Below are 21,879 nucleotides of genomic sequence, written 5' to 3'. Positions count from 1 at the left end.
GCCGCCGCAGGCTCGGTCCGACCCGGGCAGAGACTTGTTGCGTTTGCAGCTAACGCCCGCTGCCCCCAGGCCCTCGATGGCTTCCGGGCGGGCGCCCGAGACGCGGCGGGGGCGCGATCCGGAGCCCGGGCTCTCGGGGTGACCTTAGAGGATGTGCGCGGCTGGGGTGGAGGCTTTAGCGCTGCGCACGTTCGCTGGGGCTTTACGCAGCCGGCCCCGGTGCTTCGCGCGCCTTTATCCGGATGCTTAGCTGCTTTGTTCGCTCTGCCCGCCCTGGGTGCTCAGCGTGAGAAAGGCCTAGACTCGTTCGCAGAGACCTTATCCGGGAAGACCTGTGCTTGCTGACTGCCCTCGTGACCTGCTCTTTTTCCGCAGCCCGCGCCTGGAGGAAGAGGAGGCTCTTGGGTTGTGTGTGGGCCTTTACGAGGCTGGCTGCCGGCAGGCCCGGGCTTGCGGTGGCGGAGGAGGAGCAGCGGCACTGTTTTTCTTTGCGGTTCTAGAGCTTGATCCTAGGGCCTTCCCACTGAGTTATTAACCCGTTTTTATTTTTCATTTGGGGTCTTGCTAAGTCACCAAATTGTCCAGGTTGGGCTTGATCTTACGATCCTCCTGCTTCGGCCTCCCGGAGTGCTGGGATTATAAGGCATTTGACAGTAAGCACAGTTTACTTTTAGTGGTGTATAGCCAGGGGAGTGACGATGTAAGAGACCAACAGTCCTGGGCTGTTTTTATCTTGTTTGTTGTCACTCATTTTCTGCGCGGCCGACATTGATTTGTCAGTGGACTGAATATAATGCAAACCATTTTCTTCTCATAAAGGAAACATTTTAAAAGTGTACTTTTTTCTACAAAGATCTAAAAAAATCCGTACTAGCCGGACCCTCAGAATTGTAGTTTGTAGTTTTTGAACTCCTCCAAACTTATGTAAGAGATCTGTTAGAAAAACTCATCTGTATTTATAATAGCGACTATTTGTGGATTTTTGTTTTGTTTTGGTTTTGTCTTTTTGAGACAGGGTCTCGCTATGCAGTTCAGGCTGGCTTGAGCTCACTTTGTAGCCCAGGCTTAGTCTCGAACTCACAAGGATCCTCCTGCCTCAGCCTCCCAAGTGCTAGGCTCACAGGCGTGTGCCACCACGCTCCGGGGTGGATTTTTGTTGCAGGACTAGTCTACACCTAGAGATCTTAAAACAAATTAACAAAAAAAAAAAATGAGTGGGTGTGGGTGGGGGGTTGGAATTGTGCATTTGAAACTGAGTTCAACGAGAAGAGATGTAGCATTCATCTGATCCTGCTTAAAATGCAGGACATGTTTGAGTTTCACTTTAAGGTCATTCATTTTGGGGGAACCTTTGGTGACAATGTGTCTTTTCTCTTGCATGCACTAGAGAACTGTAAATATGATTTGCATAGTAATCTCTTCGCAGTTTAGTTCTAACCAACTTGGGAAAATGTTACATGATTGTTTCAAATTCAGGGGCTTTATGCCCAGTCAGAGCCTTCCTAACTTTTAATACAGTTACCTTGCCAGTATTGTTACTTAATCTACTGCAGATTGGAAACAAACTAATACTAGAATGACTTAGTTTGAAACAGATACAACTATCTCAGATGTAACTGTCTAGGATAAAAAGTAAAAAAAAAGATTACAGGACTGGGAGGCTGAAGCAAGAGGATCTCAGGTTGGAGCCCAGTCTTGGCAATTTAAGAGTTTAGTGAGATCCTGGGTCAAAATAAAAAGGGCTGGGGATCTAGTTTGGTGTGAAGGCCCTGGGATGCATCCCCAATACCAATGGAAAAAAAGGACTTATTTATGGCCAGTATCTAGAAGACAGGGCAGCCGGTTGTGGTGGCACTTGCCTGTAATTCCAGCAGTCAGGGAGGCTGAGGCAGGAAGATGGGAAGATTGAGTGTAGCCTGGCAACTTCAGGAGATGCTGTCTCAGAATAGAAGGGGGGGCTTTGGGAGGAGGTCAGTGGGAAGGTACGAGGTCCAATCTCCAGTGCCACCAATCTAAAAAAGAAAGAAAACAAGAAGTTAAAAAGAGACTAGTGATTACAACTTGCTCAGGAGGAATTCTAGGCTGGTGTTTTTAAGGGGCTTTATGAAGGTTTTTCCTTTTTTTTTTTTTAAAGTATGTATATATATTTTTATTTTTTGGTGTTTTTTTTTTTCTAGTACCGGGAATCAAACTCATGACTTTGCATTTGCCAGGCAGGCGCTGTGCGGCTGAGCTAAATCCCCAGCCCCTTTTTCCTTTCATTAAATCTTTCTTTAGAAGGGTCCCGTGGTTCCTTAGGGTACGTTCTGAGTTCTAGAATATCATGAGTTTCACTTGAACGGCAGCTCAGAATTGCAGTGGTGACCTCTAAAATGCTTCCCGTTCGGATTTTACGTGTGGATGTAATGTGTAATGTTTTGATTCTTTTCTTGCAGTACAAAATGGCAACCCTTAAGGAAAAACTCATCGCCCCAGTTGCGGAGGAGGAGGCTGGGGTGCCAAACAACAAGATCACTGTAGTGGGCGTCGGGCAGGTCGGCATGGCGTGTGCCATCAGCATTCTGGGAAAGGTACGGGTCAAGAATACTAGGAGAGTTTCATTCTGCCTGTTTGACCACAGCACAGTGCCTATGTTCGGGGAGCTTCACATTATATATAGCACTGTTGTGTAGTACATACACAGTATTCATATTAGAATTGTCCGTGTTGTCATAGTCATATATCCTTATACCTGTTTTGACCTCCATCCAAGGTTATATATTTATTCATTTATTTATTTTTGTGCCCGGAAGGGAACTCAGGACCTTGCACTTGCCAGGCAGGTTCTTGTGCTGCTGAGCTATATCCCTGGTTCTATATTTTATATTCTTATGTCTCTTCATTTTTCTTTTTTTTTTTGGTTTTTTTCCAGTACCAGGAACCGAACTCACGACCTTGCACTTGCCAGGCAGGCGCTTTGCCGCTGAGCTAAATCCCCAGCCCCCTCTTCATTTTTCTTAAATCTTGAAATGTTAGCTCTTTTTTTTCTCCTTAGCAGTGCTGGGGATTGAACCCACGGCCTTCAGTATGCTGAATGAGTGCTCTGCCCCCGAGCTATAGTCCCTCTCCAGCCCAGCCTTTGTCTTATGCCACTGACACTTTTGTGGGGTCCAGGTCACTCCTGCAGGCTATCTTGCTACTTAGGTTTGTGTATAATGTCAGAGTAATTCAGTTCAGGTTAAATTGGGGGCTGGGATTAAAACCAGCTTCTTGGGGAATCCCGTCAGAAGTTCCATGATGTTCAATACGTGGCGTTACCGGGGGTGCTGAAATTAATTCCATGGTTAGACGGGTGCCTGATATTTCTTCACTGTAAGAGTTTCTCCCTCTAAGAAGTCATCGGGCTTTTTGAGTGAACGTATCCTACTGTTCCCCTCACACTTTCAACTGTAGTTTCATTTGGAAATGGTTTCAAACCTACAGAAAATTTACGAGAGTATTAAAAGTACTGTACCTTCCGTGTACACTTTCCATCTTTATCCTCACCATTTGAGCAGTCACGGACGTGGCGCTGTTACTTCTAAGTCCTTCGAAAGACCTTTGCTAAGAATAGGACGTAGTCTTACATAACCGAGGCGGTTCTCCGCAGGAGTGTTGCTCCTCCGCCGCACCATTATCACCTCCCGCCGCCCATGCCTTGATTCCCCAGGACCTCCGTAGACTTTGCGTTCCCTCTCTTATAACCCTTACAGTTCAGATACAGTTTTCTTTAGTGCGCAAGGACTTTTGAGGAAAGAAACCCTTTTCTTACTTGCTGCACTGAATGGATTCCTTTTTTTTTTCTTAATGTAGGAAGAAAGGACAGAAAGGAAAGCAAGCTCTGCCTTGCCCTCAGTAGAGCACACTGTCCCCTTTGTGAGGCTGCCTGGGTAACTCCTAGGCAGATGCCTTGCTGTTTGCAAAAAGAAATTTTTTTGCAGTGCTAAGAATTTTTTTTTTTCCGGTACTGGGAATTGAACTCACGACCTCGCCCTTGCCAGGCAGGCGCTGTGCCACTGAGCTAAATCCCCAGCCCCTGCGGGGCTAAGAATTGAACCCAAGGCTTTGTGCATGCTAGGCAAGCTCTGCCGCTGAGCCCCACCCCCAGCTCTTTAAAGTTTAACTCTAAGGGGATAAATTCTGAATCTATGCCTAGAAACAGTTGGCAAGTCAATTGAAATATGAAGTACACAGCAAAGAAATTTTATTTATTTGTGGTACTGGGAGTGGAAAGTGTGGCTTAGTGCATGATAGGCAAGCAGTCTACCGCTGAGCTGTATCCCTGGCCCTTTTTGAAAATTTTTATTTTGAGACAGGGTTGTACTTAAATTGCCTGGGTTGGCCTTGAACTTTGAATTGTTCTGCCTTAGCCTCCTGAGTTAGCTAGGATTATAGGCATGTGCTCCTATGCCTGGCCTAGCTAGCTTTAAATGTCTTGTTTAATTGCTTGTGATTTGAGATAGCTGCTTTCCAAATTATGAGGCATTTTATCACGATAGAGTACTCACTATTTCTTCCAGTAAAAGTATTTATTTATATTTCTTTTAAAATGCATATATGGAATATATGCTGTGTTCAAAGTACTTTAAATAAAATGCTTCATTTGAAACAATCCAGACATGGGAACTCTTCGTATGCTTGTTTCAGGCAAGATTGCCGAGGCTAAAGAGACCCCATAGCCTGCCCACGGTCACACCACAGGTAGTGCCAAGAACTGTACAGGTGCCCCTTCGCTAAGTCTGGGATACATCTTTAAACCTACAATATTATTATCATTATTATTATTATTATTATTATTATTTTGGTTTTGGTTTTTCTCCAGTACCGGGAATCGAACTCATGACCTTGCGCTTGCCAGGTGAGCGCTGTGCCGCTGAGCTAAATCCCCAGCCCCTACACCTAGAATATTAATTAAGGCATTTGATATCCTCAACCTGCAGAGCGCTGTAGCTTAGCAACCCGGTGCCCAGAGAATACGGTGATGGCGTGGCTGTCTGGGAATTGCGGCCCTCTGCTGCGTCCAGCGTCACCACCAGAAGGTGTTTACTGTGTATTGCTAGGTCAGGAGAAGATTCAAATACAAAAACTAAAAGAGAGAAAGAAAAAAGGAAAAGAAAAATGGAAACAAAGCTTCTATAAATAGAAGAGGGATTGAAGAGAGAGGCAGGGAATGGAAAAAAAAGAAGCAAGATATATATATAAATATAAGTTCCTTATGATGAATGTGATCATTATGTATATCTAAAATGTACTGATAATTGCTTCTTGCTTTTTGGCTAAGATCAAGTGTAAAATGTTCCAATAAAAATTTAAAAAGATAGCCAGGTTTGATGACGCATACCTGTAATATCCCGGCTCTTGGGAGGCTGAGGCAGAAGGACTGAGACCAGCCTGGGCTACAAAGTGAGCTCAAGGCCAGCCTTAATTGCATAGTGGGACCCTATCTCAAAAAGACCAAAAAAAAAAAAATTTAAAAGAATATTAAAGTCATTTGGGGGGAGGGTTTGTTTTGTTTTGTTGTACTGGGGATTGAATTCAGGAACTTATGCATACTAGGCAAGCACACAGCTGCTGAGCTACAGCCCCAGCCCAGGAAGACAGAATCTTAAAAAGAGCCAAACGCAGAATTCATTCTGTGCTTCTGTTTGGATGTGTGTGCTTTTCCACTTAAATCAGACCATGATAAGACAGGGACCATATGCACTTTGTTTGTTTGGTTGGTTTTTTGGTAGCAGGACTCGAACTCAGGACCTTGTGCTTGCCAGGCAGGCACTTGTGCCGCTGAGCCATATCCTCAGCCCACCATATACACTTTGAACCCAGGACTTTGAAATGCAGTGCAGTGATGTCCAATATCTTATTTCCTATGCCAGCTGTTCAAGCTGTTAAAAATGTAAACGTGTTCGTGAAACCCTAGCTATGCCCTTAGCCAGGTGTTTGTGTATTTCTCCATTAATTCTTCCCTAAAACCTGTTGTCAGGTGGTGTCTCTGTATTATGTCCAGGGGGAAAAAGTTCACCGGGGCGAAGCAACTTGACTAAGATCACGGTGATAACTAAGCATCAGCTCTGAGCCCGCCACTGCTGTATTGTAGAGGACACGCACTTCCATGTTACCAAAAGCGGCCGGTTACGGGATCAGAGATTAAGGGGCGAACGCCCTCGTTAGACTGCATTTAGAAGATGTTAATGTTCTTTTCCTGCTCTGGCCCACACACTGCACCCCCACTGCTTATGTAACAGCTGTAGGGAGCTTTCAGAAAACGGTTGAGTCCCTGCCATTCAGGTGCACGAAGGTCTTCCCTGAGTTTCTGACTCACTTTAACGTATGCTCTTACAGCGCTTCCACCACCAGAAGTCACCTCACTTTGTTGGTTTATTTCCCGTTCTCTTATACATTCCATGAGCCCAAGGACTACTGAATGTGTTCTCCACTCTGTTCTTTTTTTTTTTTTTTTTTGGGTTTTCTCCGGTACCGGGAACCGAACTCACCACCTTGCGCTTGCCAGGCAGGCGCTTTTGCCGCTGAGCTAAATCCCCAGCCCCATCCACTCTGTTCTTGAGGAGCAGAAAGCTGTCTGGCATATTCAGTAGTAAATACGTATTAAACTAAGGAATACGCCTCGTAATACTGATGAAGGGCACTTGAATTTTGTCAGTTCACCTTTTCATGGCTTCTGCTGCCCTCTATAAAATATGCATGTTTGTAAGCCAACCCCATCACCCTGATAGGGTCCCACAGGGTCTCCCGGCAAGATTACCGTAAACCCTTACCCTCTGTGACCCACTGTTGCAGTCTGAGTGTCTTTTTGTTTTGGTTTGGTATTTGAGGCGTGGTCTCACTATGCAGTGTGTAGCCCAGGCTGGCCTTGAATTTGTGATCCTCCTGTCTCAGCCTCCTGAGTGTAGGGATTACAGTTGTGTGCCATTACCCTGGGCTTTTTGAGTATCTGTCTTTTCTTCAGTCAGATGTAGCCACTGTTCTTATATTCTAAACAAAGCAGCAATGTTGCAAAGTAGTTTTTGCAGTGTAGGGATTGACTTAAAAATGATCCGTGCTGGCTATGGTGGCACAAACTTGCAAACCCAGAGCTTGGGAAGGTGAAGCAGGAGGATCACCAGTGATTTGAAGGCAACCTGACCTGTGTAGCAAGACCCTGTCTCAAAATACCCGCCTCAAAAAAAGTGATTACATAGTTAAAATGTGTGTACAAAGATAGATTGACGCAACAGAGTAGAAGCCTGAAGTGAACCAAAGTTATATTCATAATAAGTAAAAGTGACTTTCAAAGAGGAAGAAAAACAAATTCTTGAATAAATGATTCATGTCCAGCCAGTTAATTTGGAAAAGAAATTACACCTTTTCCTTTCTCAAAATTTCATGCAGACTAGACTAGAAGCTTGAATCTAAAAATATAACCAGTAAATATTAAGATGTTGGTAGCAGATATACACTGCATCTGGTCCCCAGTGAACGGATTTGAGATTAAAAATCGTTTTTGTTAGAGATTAAACAAGATTTAAACAATGAAATTCTTGCCTTATTTATTTATTGTCTTTTTGAGACAGGGTCTCCCTATGGAGTTCAGGCGGGCCTTGAGCTCACTTTGCAGCCCAGGCTGATCTGATCCTCCTGCCTCAGCCTCCCCAGTGCTGGGGTTACAGGCTTGTACCACCACTCCTGGCTTACCACACCTTCTAACTGACGTTGCTCCTTAATGAGATTACTGCTTTTGCAGTTAATCTAAATGTTGTTAGTTTAAACCATTTTAAAGATACTTAACAGCATAAGTAAAATATACACATGGTAAATTCATGGGCTGTAAAATATGTGACTATGGCGGCAGATTTGAGGCAAACACCAGCATCAATTCTGGGTCAGACATCTTTTATTTGTGTTCCTTTATCCTGGGAGAATATTCTGCCATGCAGATCCAACTAAATGTAGCACTACAATTTTTTTTTGAAGTGTTGGATCATTTCCTTCCTAGTCAGCTAAACATGCACTTCTTAGCCTGTTCATCACTCCCACTGAGACAGAGACAGGATCTGGGACCCGGTGACATCCTTTTCTACTTAAGCACGAGCTGTGTTGCTCCCTTGTTATGCTCGCACATGTGCTGTTACTAAAATAAGACTGACTATTTCTAGTGCTCTGCGCCTTCACAGAGTGCTGTAACTATTTTTAAGTTATATTGTATTAATTTTGGACTTAAATTAGTACAAAGGAGGATTTTGTGTGATCTTGTCAAAGACTGTAAAGGAACACCAGGGTTTTACAAATGTCAAAATGTGTTTTAGTAGAAATGGATCAAAATTAATGGCAGTATTTGAGAGTTAACACCGAACAATTTTGGGAGCTTGGTTCCAGGATCCCTGTAGATACCAAAATCCTAGAATCCTTAAGTATATTATATAAAATGGTGTATAGTATTTGCATATAAGCTATATATATCTGCCGGGCGTGGTGGCACATGCCTGTAATCCCAGCACTCGGGAGGCTGAGGCAGGAGGATCGTTGTGAGTTTGAGGCCGGCCTGGGCTACAAAGTGAGCTCACGGCCGGCCTGAACTGCACAGAGACCCTGTCTCAAAAAAAAAAAAAAAAAAAAAAGCTATACCTATCCCCCTGTATACCTTTAATCATCTCGATTATTTATAATACTTAAAGCAGTCTACGTGCTATGTAAGTGCCTGCTATAGTTTGGGGAATAAGGCAAGAGAAGCAATCCGTACCTGTGTGTGTACCGTAATTGCAGTTTTCTTCAAAAAATATCTTTGATCCGAGGTTGGTTTAATTCGTGAATGTAGAATAACCGGAAGAGGACTGACTGCACGGAAGGGGGAAACTAGTTGCTAAGTGTTCCCCAACTTAGAAATTGCTCATTCCCAAACACTTGGAAGTACCACAGTTCAGTTGCTTAGAACTAAAAACACATTCAGTCCCAAGGAGACGCTTAACCTGGGAGAAACCCTCACCAGCAGGCCTGTTGTAAGTCACCTCTAGGCTAGCGGGCAGCTGAGCTGGGGAGGCTTGTTATTCGCTGTTCCCCTGAGAGCAGCTAAAGTAGGTCAAGTTCACCTCCTGGCTGTCTCATCTGTGTGTTGCTCCTCCCCCTGCTGGCCTTGACCCCCCTCCACCTTCCAGTTGCACCTGATCCTTCAAAGTGCTTCCTGAACCCAGCCACCTGACCTGCTCACGCTGCTGTCCTTCAAGGCGGCATTTACATTTGAAAGTGAATTCCTGTACTGATGTATTACTGTTTATTTTGTTAACAGCCCTAGAAAACCGCAGAGGCAAAGCTGTAAGCGGTATTGCAATAGGAAGGTTAAAATGAGAAGGCTTAGGGCATTAACACCTGCTTTTGTGTTTGCAGTCGCTGGCTGACGAGCTTGCCCTTGTGGATGTTTTGGAAGATAAACTCAAAGGAGAAATGATGGATCTGCAGCATGGAAGCTTGTTTCTTCAGACATCTAAAATTGTGGCGGATAAAGGTAGTTTTAATTTATTACTACGATTTGTGTATTTCTTGGTTATTTGTGGTGCTGGGTCTGAAGCCCAGGGCCTTGCACATACATTCTACCCTTGTGCTAAATTCATTTTTTAAGTAAGTAGAGTTGAAAATTTGAAAGTTATTTATTTCAGAGCTGTGAACAATCAAATGTTCACATCCCCTTGAGCTGTAGTATTTTTGCTTGTTTTTTAAACAGTCTTATTAGCCCGGGCATATAGCTCAGTGGCACAAGCTCCTACCTGGCAAGTGCAAGGTCCTGAGTTCGATTCCTGGTACCAAAAAAAAAGCATAAACAGTCTTTTTTTTTTTTTTTTGGTTTTTCTCCGGTACCGGGAACCGAACTCACGACCTTGCGCTTGCCAGGCAGGCGCTTTTGCTGCTGAGCTAGATCCCCAGCCCCAAGCATAAACAGTCTTATTGAGATAGATCCACATAGCAACTAAAAAAAAAAAATCAAGTGTTCATGCTCTATTTTAGTAACTTTAAATCCTACAAAATATTCTTCTAATTATCATTCTTTCCCTTTCTTGCCTAAAAATTTGTTCTTTCCTATGGAATTCAACTTTTCATTCTTAATGTGTTGATTTTACGTTACCTTCTTAATGGCCAGTAACTTAGACATGAACTCATCAGCCCAAACTGACCCTAAGTATATGTCATTAAGAGAACATAACCAAGTGTTGTGTACAGTTGGTTGTCTCTGACGTTTTCCCTGTGTGTCGGTTTTCATTCATCAGTCTCTAGAAACTTCTTAAAAGGTACACACACCAACTGGACATTTTCAGGCTGGAAACACAAGGGAAAGCTGATCATGTACCCATACTCCACACTGATGCACTAGTTCTCTTTGTTTCCAAAACATAGGCTTTTTCTTTTCTTTCCTTTTATTTTTTTAATTTTTTTTATTTTTTTTGACTTTTTAAGACAGGGTCTCACTATGCAGTTCAGGCTGGCCTTGAGCTCACGTTGTAGCCCAGGCTGGTCTTGAACTTGCAGTGATCCTCCTGCCTCAGCCTCCTGAGTGCTGGGATTATAGGCGTGCACCATTATGTCTGGCCAACGTCTGTATACTTCAAAAAAAGACAAATTTCCTTTACAAAAAAGATAGATAGATAGATAGACAGACAGACAGACAGACAGATAGATAGATAGATAGATAGATAGATAGATGGATGATAGATTGATTCTTCAGGGAAACTCATTGACTTATTGCTAAAATGTGAATAAGCTCAAAATACTGAAACCAAGGTTTTACTTTCTGGCCAAAAACAAAGTTCCTTCCTCCTCCTCCATGGATTTATTTAACATTATATGCCTAAGAGCAATTTAAAACTGATTTTTGTGAGATTTGGTTTTTTTTTGGTTTTTTTGGTTTTTTTCTGGTACCGGGAATCGAACTCACAACCTTGCACTTGCCAGGCAGGCACTGTGCCGCTGAGCTAAATCCCCAGCCCCTAAAATTGACGTTTGTTTTCTTTTTGTGCTCTTTCATTTTACTAACTTAGGAGCACAAATTGATTTTTTTCATTTCTGTCAAAAGTCTGCGTATCTGATTTCAGATTCACTGTCAGTGTTTCGATATATTATTGAAAATCCAGTGAATTTCTTAGCCACACACATTAATTTAGGCATATTTTTATTTCCTGAGTTCATTTTCTGAGCCAGTTTTAGTTGAATGACCTTCAGAGAAAGTCAAGGAGGAAAAAAAGTAGCCACAGGAATATAGAACTTCAAAATCTTTTAATATGGAAAACTATATATTACAGTACTGAGAGTTGCACCTAAGGCATTTGCAATTAGCTATAGCCTCGTCCTATTTTTACTTTTTATTTTCAGACAGGGCCTTCCTCAGTCATCCAGGCTGAGCTCGAATTTGCAGTTCTCCTGCCTCAGCCTCCCAGAGTGTTGGGGTTACAGACCCAGGGAAAATTTCGTATGAGTTCTGGAAGCTCACTCGTGGTTCGGCTGTAGAGCACGCTGACTGGGGCACGTTTTGATGGAAAGTTATATGTAGTTTTTCTCCCCTTTCTTTTTCCAAGATTACTCTGTAACTGCCCACTCGAAGATTGTGGTGGTGACTGCTGGAGTCCGTCAGCAGGAAGGGGAGAGTCGTCTCAACCTGGTGCAGAGAAACGTCAATGTGTTCAAGTTCATTATTCCTCAGATCGTCAAGTACAGCCCCGACTGCATCATCATTGTGGTCTCCAACCCAGGTATTACGGCAGTGCCTTCCGGCTCAGTGCTATTGAGTTCGGGGTTGGGGGGCTTTCGTTGTTGTTTCGGGCTTAAAATCAGGCCCAGGCCCGTGTTCGCTAACAGAAGCAGTTCTCCTGTCTTCTGTTTGCTGGTAACAGAAAGACGGTGTTCACAAAGCAAGTGGTCGGGTCCTGGGCCAGATGTTCAAAATGTGAGGATAGTTTTGTTTAATGAAACTTCATCCTTTTGTCTTATCTGAGTGTTTTAGAATCTAAGGATGTTTGCGGTGGGGTTTTTTAGTCTCTTTGAGACAAGGTCTCCCTGTGTAGCCCAGGCTGGTCTTAAACTCATGGCAATTCTCCTGCCTCAGCCTCCTGAGTGCTGGGATTACAAGCATGTGCCGCCATGCCTGGTTTACATTCTTTTTTTTAAGGTTATTTTGGGAAAGAATATGAAGGAAAGGAGTCATTTGAATGTGGCTAAAATTTGTAAGAAATATTTTGACCTATTTTCTGGAGAACCCATTCTAGCATCCTAATCTCTAAGTTGTTTAGAACTGAATCAGACTGAATTTGAAAAGAACTCTTGCAAACGTTACCAATCAGTTTGGTTTTAAAAATAAACACAGAATGTACTGACAGACAAAAGCTGCTAACACCAAATGTTGTGACGTGGGGATTCCTTCCCCTGCTGAGTACATCTGCAGAATAAACATTAACATGTATTACTGGAAACAGTGCTACTTCTTTTTAGCTTTATTAGTTGAAAATTGCAGGAGGCTGTAGCCCCAACAGATTCTGCCAAAAGTCAAAATGGAGTCACTTGTGCCAACGTTCTGTATCACTGTGCTGAAGTCAAGCCCTTTACCGGCCATAATAAAACGGGATTGAGGAGATCACAGCCGAATTTCCTCGAAGGGCCAGTATCCATTCACATGCTGTTTAACCCTTATGTAAAAAGATTCTAAAATTATCCAGTATTAACCAGTTACTTGCTAATATCTTGTCTCCACTATACAAAGAAAAAAACTTTGAAATAACGAATTCTACTTGTTCTTTTATTACTGGTTCCTTTATCTTTTCTCTATTTATAAAACCAGCCCGGTGTGGTGGTGCATGCCTGTAATCCCAGCAGTCAGGAGGCTGAGGCAGGAGGATTGTTGGGAGTTCGAGGCCAGCCTGGGCTACAGAGTGAGCTCAAGGCCAGCCTGAACTGCACAGTGAGACCTTGTCTCAAAAAAAAAAAAATTAATAAAACCAAACATTGTTGCTTAGCCCAATGAAACATTTACTCTTGTTTTATGGAATAAAGTATTGCCTGATTCTAGAATCAAAAATAAAGCCACCTAGGATATTTAAATTGTAATTTCGCCTTTTGACAGCCTAAGCGGTTAAAGTTCATTATAGATCACACTTCCTTTTATTATTTGCCATCACATTTATTGCATGCTGGTGAGCATAGAAGACACTGACAAAAAGATAAAACAAATTATCTCTGCTTCACCTAGGGAAAGCTTGAGAATGACAGCAAGGAAATCCTTGCCGTTTTTAAATATCGAGAATTAGGAGCCACCAGTGATGGAGATTATTTCAGTATTATTCTCTCCACACCTAGGTTGGAGGTTATTAAATTGTGTAGTCTTGTATGTAAATGTTTATGTGGAAAATAGGTGTAGAACAAGAAGGTCAAATAGCTATGTTAAGTTCTTGCTTCCTGAGCCTCAGACGGACGTCACTGATTATGTAACTTTCTAGGTATAGCTTCAAAATCTAATTCTTCAGGAAGTCACTTCTAGTGAATCAGATTTGTCAAGGAAGAAAGAGTATCTAATGGCAAAGGTCCTTCAAACCTTTTAGCTAGGGTCTGTGGATGCGTAGGGTGGTAGAGACCGAAGGCCTGACTACCAGCTTTTCACCTTCCTTTCCTTGATTGATCTATGCTGGGGCTCGAACCCAGGGCCTTTGCACTAAGCTACATCTCCTGCCCTGATGCCCTTGGATTTTTATACTGATTGACTAATTGATTGATTGGGTTTTTTTGAGACAGGGTCTAGCTATGTAGTTGACATTGGCCTTGAACTTACTTTGTAGCCCAGGCTGGCATCGAACTTGTAAAGATCCTTCTGCCTCAGCCTCCCGAGTGCTGGGATTACAGGCGTGCACCACCACGCTCAGCTGTTTTTTATTTTTAGACAGATACACCAGCAAAATTTTACCTCTGTGTAGATGTGGTGTTTTGCCAAGTGGAAACAAAGGGTGTCTACTGTATAGGACCTTTGAATACCTTGTGTTCCTACAGTAGTTAAGTGAGCAGTGTCTTCTACCCAATAAAATAAGTATTTCTCACTTTCTGGCCTCGTGTCACTTGGGGAACGAGGAGGCGAGGCGGGAGGTGGCAGCTCGGGGAGCCCCTCATCGAGATCAGTTTTGATTTGCTTGCCTGTGTTTTTTCTAAAACATTCAGTGGACATTCTGACATACGTTACCTGGAAACTAAGTGGGTTGCCCAAGCACCGTGTGATTGGAAGCGGATGCAATCTGGATTCGGCCAGATTTCGCTACCTCATGGCTGAGAAGCTCGGCATTCACCCCAGCAGCTGCCACGGGTGGATTCTCGGGGAGCATGGAGACTCGAGCGGTAAAGAAAAAATACTCTTCATGCTTTTATAGTCTTGCTGTTCTGTATTTTGATTTTAAATTTTACTTTGATGCCCTTTGATGTGCTTCTGAAAAATTCATTAAAAAATCATATAGGTTTGGGGCTGGGGATTTAGCTCAGCGGCAAAGCGCCTGCCTGGCAAGCGCAAGGTCGTGAGTTCGGTTCCCGGTACTGGAGAAAAACCAAAAAAACAAAACAAAACAAAACAAAAATCATATAGGTAGTTCTATCTTCTTCTCATTAGCTTTACCATTTAGTCTAGTTTTCTCTCAGTTTTCTTAATTACTTTCCATATTGATCTGTATCATCTCCATGAAGTGAGAGAGAATTCCACTGAGGCAGCATTACTCAGATTTCATGGATTTTGTGAAAGACCATGAAAACGCTCAAGTAGCTTGACTTGTCAGAGCTTGTGTAGTGAGGAGAGTTTTATTCCCCGTAAGCAGCTTTCCTTTGTGGCTGCCTTAGCAGTACTGGACTTTGCTTAGCCCCCTGCTCCTATTTCCTGAGGCTTTTATGTTCCCCTCCAGAAGTCCCTAAGAAATACATAGCTTAAGTTTCAGGATCTAGGTCACAGACCTGCATTTGTAGCCCTTTAAGTAAGTAGACCCTTATTTATTTTATTGCACTTTCAAAATTATACTTTATGTGAGTATAATTATACTGTTTAGGGTTTTATCTAGGACTTCTTAAATTTATTTATTTGTCTATCTTTTTGAGACAGGGTCTCGCAATGCAGTTCAGGCTGACCTGGAGCTCACTTTGTAGCCCAGGCTGGCCTTGAACACACAACGATCCTCCTGCCTCAGCCTCCTGAGTGCTTGGATTGCAGGCATGCGCCACCCCTCCCAGCTTTTTTTTTTTTAGAAGAAAAAAATCTTACGTTAAAACAAAAAATAAGCAGGAGGAAATTTTAAAACTGTTCAAATCAGAAGTTTAGGGTAATCCTAAACTAGACTCCTTTGTGACTTCACAAACCAAGAAGGAGGAAGGAAAAAAAAATACCTCATATTCCGTGTAACTTTGACACACAAATTATTTTGTGCCGGATTTGTTGAAGTTGAAAAGGTCAGATATTTTGCCATTTGAAGGCAAACATTTGACCAAGTGTCCTCAAACGGGGGACTGCGGGAGTCGCTTGTCACTGGGGCAGTAAGTACCAGCTGGGAGTCAGTAACTTGTATCAGAGGTGACACCTGAACCAAGACTTACAAGATAGAAAGACCTGAACTGCTTGACTTGGTTCTTCTCCTGTTTTCTGACAGTGGCCGTGTGGAGTGGAGTGAACGTAGCAGGCGTTTCCCTCCAGGAGCTCAATCCGGAAATGGGCACCGACAACGACAGCGAGAACTGGAAGGAGGTGCACAAGATGGTGGTGGAAAGGTAAGCAGGAGGGACCTGAGGCACGAGGTTAACTGGGTGTTGACTTAGATCGAATGATAAAGAGTTCTCTTGGCTGTCCGCTCAGGTAAATTCCACGTAGTCAGTGGGCGGTTATCTTTGCAAGCAGCAAGGTGGGGTAGACAGGTCAGACTTGCTCCGCCAACCTCCTCTGGAAAGCAAATATTTTCTCTCTAGGGAAAGTCTGCTACACAGGTAACCAGAGCCAGACGCAGAATTAACAAGTGAAAAGGGCCTGCACCTTGCCTTTTGTCATTAAATATGGTTTGATTATCTCAGAAGGTGAGCACAGACCTCTAAGTCACATGATTGCCAAATAAAAGTACTGGAGGACAGATTGTTGAAAGTATTCAACCTGGTTTTTTTTTGTCTTTTTTGAGACAGCGTTTCTGTATGCAGTTCAGGCTGGTCTTGAGCTCACTTTGTAGCCCAGGCAGGTCTCGACCTTGCAATGATCCTCTTGCCTCAGCCTCCCTAGTGCTGGGAGTACAGGCGTGTGCCACCACGCCCGCCTGCTCAAACTATTGTTTGCTTATCTTTTCTCTCAATTATAGACGTCCCCACACCCTTTCCTTGATAAAATCTTCAAAAAAATGTTGTTTACAGAGAATTTTTGCAGTAAGACTATTCTCTTAAATATGAAAGTTGTGTTTAAGTTCAATTGTAATGATTTTTTTTTTTGGAATTCAACCTGCGTATAAAGAAAAAATTTTTTAAAGTTGAAAAAGTCATTAGAATTTTAATTAACATAATCCCGTTGTTTTCTAAATGAGAAAACGAGCTCACTCACCTCATGTAACCTAACTTGTCCAAGACCAGAAATTCAGGTCGGTGGCAGATCGCATTCAGTCCTAGTTTTCTGTTACTCAGTGAGAGTGATTCCTGCCACTCGGCAGGAATCAGTGCCTTCTGTAAGCTGTGAGGTGTGTAGTTTGTACCCTAAAGTGATTTCTTAAGGAGATCGCGGGTAGGATATTGTCATCACTTCTCAAGTTAGCTGATCATAATGTTAGTTGACAATGGCAAGTGGGATCTCACAGTCAAGGCACATTTTATTCTTTTACTTTGTCTCCTGATTTCATGTACAAGTTACATTGATTAGAAAGTGTACATTCTACCATATGACTTTACAAATATTCACTTATACAGTTAGCTGTTTTATCGCTTCTCAGCCTTTTGGCTAAGATCAAGTGTACAATTAGCTGTTTAAATTTATCAAAACATTTATATACTGCCTGCATGTAGTACTGACAGCCTTACACTCCTCATTTAATGACCAAGTTCTGTTTCTGGGTCTGGGTCATTAATTTTTGTGTGTATGTGTGTTTTTGAGACGGTGTCTCACTATGCAGTTCAGGCTAGTCTTGAACTCATTTTGTAGCCCAGGCTGGCCTAGAACTCGCAACAATTCTCCTGCCTCAGCCTCCCGAGTGCTGGAAGTGGTGGGATTACAGACGTGCCCCACCACGCTAGCTTTAGGACCAGGTCATTCATGAAGAATGAGTTGCTAAATGAGGAATTGTTCATAGTATGTGCATTTCAATATTCGGAATAAACAGTTAAAGGAAACTCCAGTTTGATGGCTTTGCTTTTATTTGCATAGCTCTTACATGCAGTACTGTGATGTATAGCAGAACATAAAACTACAGCACTGTACTGTACAACACAATCAAGAAAAATTACAGTATGTATAAACACGGTGTACTATACAACTATAAAGGACATTGAGGTTCTAAAAGCAAGATGTACCTTATATAAATTGGTGAAAAATACAAAAACATGTAAATTCACGCAGTAGGTCATAAGTCTGAATAACATTCCTTGTTTGTAAGTCTGAACAGTTGTTAAATGGGTAGGTCTTTAAATGAGGAATATTTGTATTTTAATTCATTTAACACTGATAAGAGAATTACAAAATACATAACATTTATTTTAAAGAAAATGACCCCATGGCAAGATATGTTAATAATTTTTCCAAGATTAACAGGCAGGAGTAGAGCAAGAGTCAAATCCAGGGAGTCTGGTTTCACTAATCATTTGTTTTATTTTTTCCTTAGTGCCTACGAAGTCATCAAGCTAAAAGGTTACACCAACTGGGCCATTGGCCTAAGTGTGGCTGATCTTATTGAGTCCATCTTGAAGAATCTGTCCAGGATTCATCCAGTGTCAACCATGGTGAAGGTAAGACAAACTAGTGAAAAATACATGATTTCTAAAGTGCAAGGTAAAGTTATTCTCTGTAATTATTTCTATTATCTCAACACTTAAGGTTAACTTCTGCCTTTCCACAGCCATGTGGGGAAAGAATCCAAGTTTGTAGACTCGAAACATCAGTCCTTTTAAATTATTCTTCCTTGTATGATGTGGTAAATTAAATACTAGCTCTGACTCTTCCAGCACATCCTTATAGTATATGATTGCTTGAATACACATAATGTTCACTTTAAATTAGTGTCATGAGCTGTCGTTTGCTTTTCCAGTAGCCTTTGTTTTTGTTTTTGCTTTTGTTTTTTTGTCTTTTTGAGACAAGGTCTCTCTATGCAGTTCAGGCTGGCCTTGAGCTCACTTTGTAGCCCAGGCTAGTCTCGAACTCACAAGGGTCCTCCTGCCTCAACCTCCAAAGTGCTAGGATTACAGGACTGCACCACCACACCCAGCTTCCAGTAGCCTTTGATACCTTAGCAAATTTGGTTTAATTCAAAAGCTATGGAGCTCCCAGCACTCGGGAGGCTGAGGCAGGAGGATTGTTGCAAGTTCGAGACCAGCCTGGGCTGCAAAGTGAGCTCAAGGCCAGCCTGAACTGCATAGCGAGACCCTGTCTCAAAAAGACAAAAAACAAAAACAAAAGCTATGGAGCAAACACACAAAATGGTTAAGTAAGAAAGTGCTTTAAAAAAATAAAATTGGGGCTGGGGATTTAGCTCAGCGGCACAGCACCAGCCTGGCAAGCGCAAGGTCGTGAGTTCGATTCCCGGTAATGGATAAAAAAATAAAATTATAGTAAAACAAGTGACTCATGTGGCCTGAGTGTGGCTGATCTTACTGAGTCCTTTAATGTGGTGCATTAAAGGAAACATATAGAAGAGATAGAGACAGAGGGCGCAGATGTAAAACATGATTTAGATGTTTGTTTTAAAATGCTTTAAAAGTAAAATGGCAGAAATTGTTAACTGCTGAGTATTAGGGTACCTATATAGAAATTAATTTATTCTGCTTTTGTGTGTGTGTATCTATATAACTTCGAAATTAAAACTTTTAAAAATTACATTAAAGTAACTTGTATATTATAACTAAACAGTCTGATTAGTTATTTGGTGAAACTGACCTTTTGAATAAATTACAGACTGGTATTATACAAACTGGTATTTTGGAAACTGCTATCTTGTCTTAAAGCTTTCTGTTCTTGTTTTTGTCTTTTTTTGATAGGCATGGTTAGGCTATGTGGTTCAGGCTGGCCTTGCTCACTTTTTAGCCCAGGCTGGTCTCAAACTTTCAATGATCCTCCTGCCTCAGCCTCCCAAATGCTGGGATTACAGGCGTGCGCCACCATGCCTGGTTTAAATCTTTCATAGTAGTGGTCACCAGTTCTTACTTAAGATCTCTTAGGTTGATCATAACCTGTTATTCTCACTACCTATTAAACATTACCATCTATTAAGTTCCCCTAAAATTTTTGTGGTAAGTAATCCACTAGGAAAGTCACTTAATTTGAAGATTCTTTGGTCAAATTTTATTAAAAGTGTATTTATCCAAGCAGAGAGGATTGTTCACTAAAACATTCAGAATAATTCAGTGCAATCTTTATTCTTATAACAACTTGCTTTTATCATAGTATATTGTCTTGGTTACTCTTCTATCATTGCTGGGACAAAATACATGATGCCCAAAGTTAAGAAAGGAAAGATTCATTTAGCTCATATTTCGTGGAGGTTTCAGTGCATACTCAGCTGGCTCCAAGGCAGGGTGGCATGGCAGAGGACAGCAGTTCCTTGTGGCAGAAAACATCAAAAGCAGCAAGAGCAAAAGGGAGAAGCAGCAGAGAACAAGCCTCTTTCCCTCCATGTATGCAAACTACCTGCCCCAGGGCAGTGTAGCACTCATACATAATCCCAGCACTCATACATAATCCCAGCATTTGCCCATGGATCAATGAAAAACTCTAGAAGCCCGTCCTATGACTTTATGAGGTTTGAGGGGACATCTAGCCACAAACCATGACATTCTGTCCCTGGCTCCCCCCCCCCCAAAGACTCATGCACCTTCCTTTGTCTTTTTGAGACAGGGTCTCACTATGCAGTTCAGGCTGGCTTTGAGCTCATTTTATAAACCAGGATGGTCTCAACTCACAGTGATCCTCCTGCCTCAGCCTCCTTAGTGCTGGAATCACAGACATGCACCACCACACCCTGCTTCCCATTCCTTTATGCAAAAGGCATATTAGCCCATCTCTAAGAGTTGCCAAGGGCTGGGGATTTAGCTCAGCAGCACAGCGCCTGCCTGGCAAGCGCAAGGTCATGAGTTCAATTCTCAGTACCGGGAAAACAAAACAAAAATGCTGAGTTGCCAAAGCCCTAACAGTTTCAGCATTGCTGAAAAGGCCACATCCCAAGTCTTCTCTGATGTGTAAGGCAAACAGTTAGCTGTGAGTCCCTGTAAAAATGAAAAGTTAAACACATCCAACATTCAGTGGCACAAGATAAACATTACCACTCCAAGAGGTACAAACAGGGATGCAAAGGAATGGGACTAAAGCAAGTCCAGAATCCAGCAGGGCAAACATTAAGTCCTGCAGTTCCACATGCAACATCTGAAACAATCTGTGATAAATTGTGAGCTCCATGTGTGTTGCGTGACTCCACCCCTATGGCACTTCTGGCGGTTACAGCTCCCATGACTTCTCTTGGGCCTGTTCTGCTCGCTCCTTGCAGCTTTCCTTAGATGATCCACATTCCTGATCTTTCCAAACTTGGGTTCTCCTCTGCACTTTAGGCTTTTCATCTTCACACACTGCCCTCTCGGGCACACTGCCTAAGCGGCTTCCAAAGCCTTCTGAAATCGAGGTGGAAGCCTTCTCAATCTCAGAACTCTTGCATTCTGCGTGTGCCTAAAACCAGCACCGCGCGGATGATACCAAGGTCTGCTGCCAGCTGGAGCAGTAGCCAGGCTTTCTTCTCTCTTGGCTGTAGGGGTCGAGTGCCTGGATTGCGGAGCACTCTGAACCTGATTCTGAGGAACAAGTTCTCTATACTGCTGCCCTGCTGCCGCCACTATGGAATATATATATGTTGAGTATTTCATGTATATAACCCATTTTAAAATATCAATTATAGGGGAAACAGAGACTCGTAAGTGATGAGAATTTGGTTAGAGAACGCGTGTGTGTTTATCAAATTTCCTGAATTCTTTCTGCTTCTAGCTGCTGGGATCACTCTTGCTGAGGGTTCTGGGTCTTGCTCTAAATGCCTTTGCTGCTCCTACAGGGCATGTACGGCATTGAGAACGAGGTCTTCCTGAGCCTCCCCTGCATCCTGAACACGCGGGGATTAACCAGCGTTATCAACCAGAAGCTGAAGGATGAAGAGGTTGCTCAGCTCAAGAAGAGTGCAGATACCCTGTGGGACATCCAGAAGGACCTCAAAGACCTGTGACTGCTGTGCTCGAGGCTGTAGAAGTTTAAAAACTACCCTGTGAGTGATCCTGAGCCTTTAGCTGTCATCTACACCGCAGGTCACAGTTTGCTTCTTCCTTACTATCTGATAGGAGCTCACAGCATCAAAGCCCTGGCTTGGATTAATGCTTGCGATATGAGTTCTTGAACAAATAAAATTAACTATTGCAGTGTGCTTCTGTTTCACTAGTTTCTGAAAGACGTGAGTCATTATTTCCAGTGCTTGTTCCCACATGTCATAAATGTCCCTCGATTCCAGCATCATCTTTGCTCCATCATCTGCGCTCTCCCCTTTGGGTAGCAAAACAGTTCTGTCACAGCAAGTTCCCTGGTTTTCTTGTCCTGGGAATATGCTTACCATTTTATGGCTAGAGCTGAAGAAATTGCAGTGGGTGTCAGTTATGTAACTCTTACAAGGAAGTCCA

General features: G+C 42.7%; 2 protein-coding genes across 2 annotated transcripts; both read left to right on the top strand.

The window, feature by feature from the left end:
* On the top strand, positions 1-970 carry LOC106147973 (translation initiation factor IF-2-like; the record flags this gene model as incomplete). The annotated part of the gene is given in 2 exon segments (XM_013511635.1): positions 1-138; positions 586-970. Coding segments are annotated over 2 exon segments (325 nt in total), but the record flags the coding sequence as incomplete, so codon positions are not given.
* Positions 971-2,435: 1,465 nt separating this feature from the next.
* Positions 2,436-21,629, top strand: Ldhb (lactate dehydrogenase B; the record flags this gene model as incomplete). Its single annotated transcript, XM_005379063.2, is given in 7 exon segments — positions 2,436-2,570; positions 9,394-9,511; positions 11,571-11,744; positions 14,191-14,364; positions 15,651-15,768; positions 17,844-17,967; positions 21,267-21,629. Coding segments are annotated over 7 exon segments (1,005 nt in total). The 3' UTR covers positions 21,435-21,629.
* Between the last annotated feature and the right edge of the window lie 250 nt (positions 21,630-21,879).

The sequence above is a fragment of the Chinchilla lanigera genome, unplaced genomic scaffold (genome assembly GCF_000276665.1).
Source record: "Chinchilla lanigera isolate Chin_1 unplaced genomic scaffold, ChiLan1.0 scaffold00012, whole genome shotgun sequence".
Lineage (NCBI taxonomy): Eukaryota > Metazoa > Chordata > Mammalia > Rodentia > Chinchillidae > Chinchilla > Chinchilla lanigera.
Note: the sequence above shows the minus strand (reverse complement) of the source record. Positions and strands in the feature narration are given on the sequence as shown.